This window comes from Saccostrea echinata, unplaced genomic scaffold (genome assembly GCF_033153115.1).
Source record: "Saccostrea echinata isolate AGI-Se365-2 ecotype Australia unplaced genomic scaffold, CSIRO_AGI_Sech_v1 ptg000023l, whole genome shotgun sequence".
Classification (NCBI taxonomy): Eukaryota; Metazoa; Mollusca; class Bivalvia; order Ostreida; family Ostreidae; genus Saccostrea; species Saccostrea echinata.
In genome coordinates, this window is record NW_026889772.1 from 7,112,241 (window position 1) to 7,115,134 (window position 2,894).

The window sequence follows — 2,894 nt, forward strand, 5'->3', positions numbered from 1 at the left end:
GTGTTTTCCGAGCATGTCGGAAGGGCCCGAGAAGATGCGATTGCATTAAAATAGTACCACAATGGAATATTTTAAACTAGGTGCTTATTGGTTCTACTGAGCTAGGAGCTATGAAACAGTTGACCATTGACACTTTTAATTGCATTTTTGGAAGTTACTTTGATCTAAAGGTGCCACGTAAATATCCATAAGAATATAAATCGTAAACCATTACATATGAAATGTAAGCATATATGAATAATAATTTTCACAATTAAAAAAAATCAAGTTTTACTTTTAAAAAAAGTATGAAAATTAATATTCGTATATGCTTTCATTTCTTATATAATGGATTACTACTGATATTGTTTGCATATGTAAAGTAGTTTTTTTTACTCTGGCAGATGGTTATAAAAACGGATCTAAGTAATTTAGAAGTAAATTATTATTACCAAAACTAACAGCGGCTAATTCTTAAAAAAAATTTAATAGAAAATACGTGGTACTTCACAAAGAAGAGGTTGAGTAACATCCTCATATTCTATGTAATATTGTTGAAGTTTTCAAGGTCTCATGTTTTAATGTCACCATTCCGCCTCTACATTACATATTAGCCACGCCTACTGCTGTGTCATTAATTTATGCATATCCTTGGATTTAATACTATGATCATTATGACGTTTGATACTTAAGCGAATTGATAGGGCCTTTTACCCCCCCCCCCCCCCCCCCCCCAAGAAGAAATTTTAGCGGAAGTTTAAATAGGATTTGGACATTTTAGCGGGTTAGTTAAATCAAATATACATATTTCTCCTGTTAGCCAGACTAAGTCTGTAGCCCCATCTTACCAACAGGGAGGCGAACGTAGGGTTTTGAGAAGGATATACACTTATGTGTTAAGGTTTAATTCAGTTAGTCTAAAATTATCAGTACGAGCTTTGAAGTGTTTCACAGAGCATCTCCAAGAACACTGTCAAATTTTAGCAATCCATTTACTCTGTACTGAAAACCATCACGCATGATACTCTATATTTTTTTGCATTATAGTTCCGATAGTAAGGCTTATACCATTGACAAAATATTGAATAAAAAGATACAGAACATTGTCAGCAATAAAAAAATATTTATAGAAAACAAACATAAATCACAAGTTTCATATCGTTACAACACCGTATCCGTATATGACAATTTTGGAAAGCCTTTATTGCGACCTAAGGATTCTCTATAGAAGACAGATTCCTGAGAATGCTGTCGATTTGAAAGAAGTTTGTAATGTTTGATTGGTTGATCCGGCGAGTGAGAATTTGTGTCAAGAAATTTACGTAGACGTTTACTCTCAAAATCATGATAAGCTGAAATTCGTCTAACAGAGGAAACCCTCGTAGAATAGGAATATTCTGAATTACTCCGACGTAGTGCAGTACTATATTTTGTATGTTTGCAAAACATTCGCAAAAATACTTTTCTAAATCTTGAACTCATTACCGAGTATAGGACAAAATTTACAGCAGCATTCAGTGATATTAGAATGTTAGTCACATTTCCTGCGATGATACGATAGTGATTTCCAGATTTGGTTAGTTCAACCCCAGCAAGTTCAAGATATATGTTAAAACAAATCATGGCTGCTGTTGGAAGTTGACAAAGAATAAACACAAAGGCGACACTGATCAACATACACGTGACTTTCGTTTGTTCACCTGATTTTTTTTCACCCGGACGCTTTACGGCAACATACGTCATTCTTCTCCGTATCCGGTTTGCTTTGCACACTGACCGAATCAAAATTATGTTGAAAGTCAGCAATGCTGCCAGTGGTGCAAATGTGAACATGAAGACGATAAACCAACTATAGAATACGGCGTAACCCTTACTACTCCCAACTTCAGTGGTTCGAATCGCGTAGGAGGTCTCGCTAATGTTATTTTGTTGTTCGACAAATTCATATACTTCCCACTCAAAAAATTCTGGTGACGTCGCCAAAAATACAAACACAACAACGAAGAGCGTGATTAGTCTGGCTCTGCTAGGGGTGCAAATGGCGCGTCCCTTGATCGGATGACAAACGACCACGTACCGTTCGACTGTAAAAGTCACTGTCAAGCACACAGATATGTTTGACCATATATCCACAAATACTCGAGAGTATAAATAAAAGTACTTGTATATCCTTTGCTCATTTATTTCATCATAGTGTTTTAAACTTAAGGCCATGCTTGTCAGTAAATACAAAACGTCAAATATAGCCAGTGCTGTAAGGTAGCAATTTGTTGATGTTTTCATATTTTTGTGAGTCAAAACGGCAATACTGATGACATTTCCGGCCACGCCTGCGCAGGTGATGATAGGAACAAGACACTTCTGAACCACAAGGCGAGTCAAGCGCAATTGTTCTTCACTCAGCAATTCTAATGGGGTGCTTATAATGCTTTCTGATTGGTTCCTAGAGATCAGACTCGAGTTAGTAATGTTTGAAAATAAGAAATCTTCCATTAACGACGGTGTACTTGGCGATGAAACCAATGAACTGGAATTCATTTCTGAAACAAACAAATAATAATGTATGTATTTCTGTTCCTCTAATTAGTATCTTGATAGTTCTTTGATCATAGGGAGAAGGTTTATTGCAACAATTATCTATGCCAGCACATCACCCAGTAAGACCAACCACAAAAAAAAAAAATAAAACATAAAATAAAATAATAATAATAATAAAATAATAATTAAAAAAAAAATCCTGAGCAAGATATTCTTTAGAGATACAGTTGAAGAATGAAAAATAATGAGCTGCAAGATTGATTATTTCTTTCTAAATTAATGAAAAATCATTGATATGTTACTGTTTTGAAATGGCATCAAAAGTCTTAAGTAAATCTATTTGCATTAACCAGTATTCATCGGTTCATTATGGGAAT

At 34.8% G+C, this 2,894-nt stretch overlaps 1 protein-coding gene across 1 annotated transcript; it reads right to left on the reverse strand.

Annotated features, from left to right (window-relative positions):
- Positions 1 to 1,140: 1,140 nt before the first annotated feature.
- LOC133191403 (FMRFamide receptor-like) lies at positions 1,141 to 2,511 on the reverse strand. The gene has a single exon (XM_061327156.1). The coding sequence runs from the start codon at positions 2,470 to 2,472 to the stop codon at positions 1,141 to 1,143; it is 1,332 nt and encodes a 443-aa protein (XP_061183140.1). The 5' UTR covers positions 2,473 to 2,511.
- Between the last annotated feature and the right edge of the window lie 383 nt (positions 2,512 to 2,894).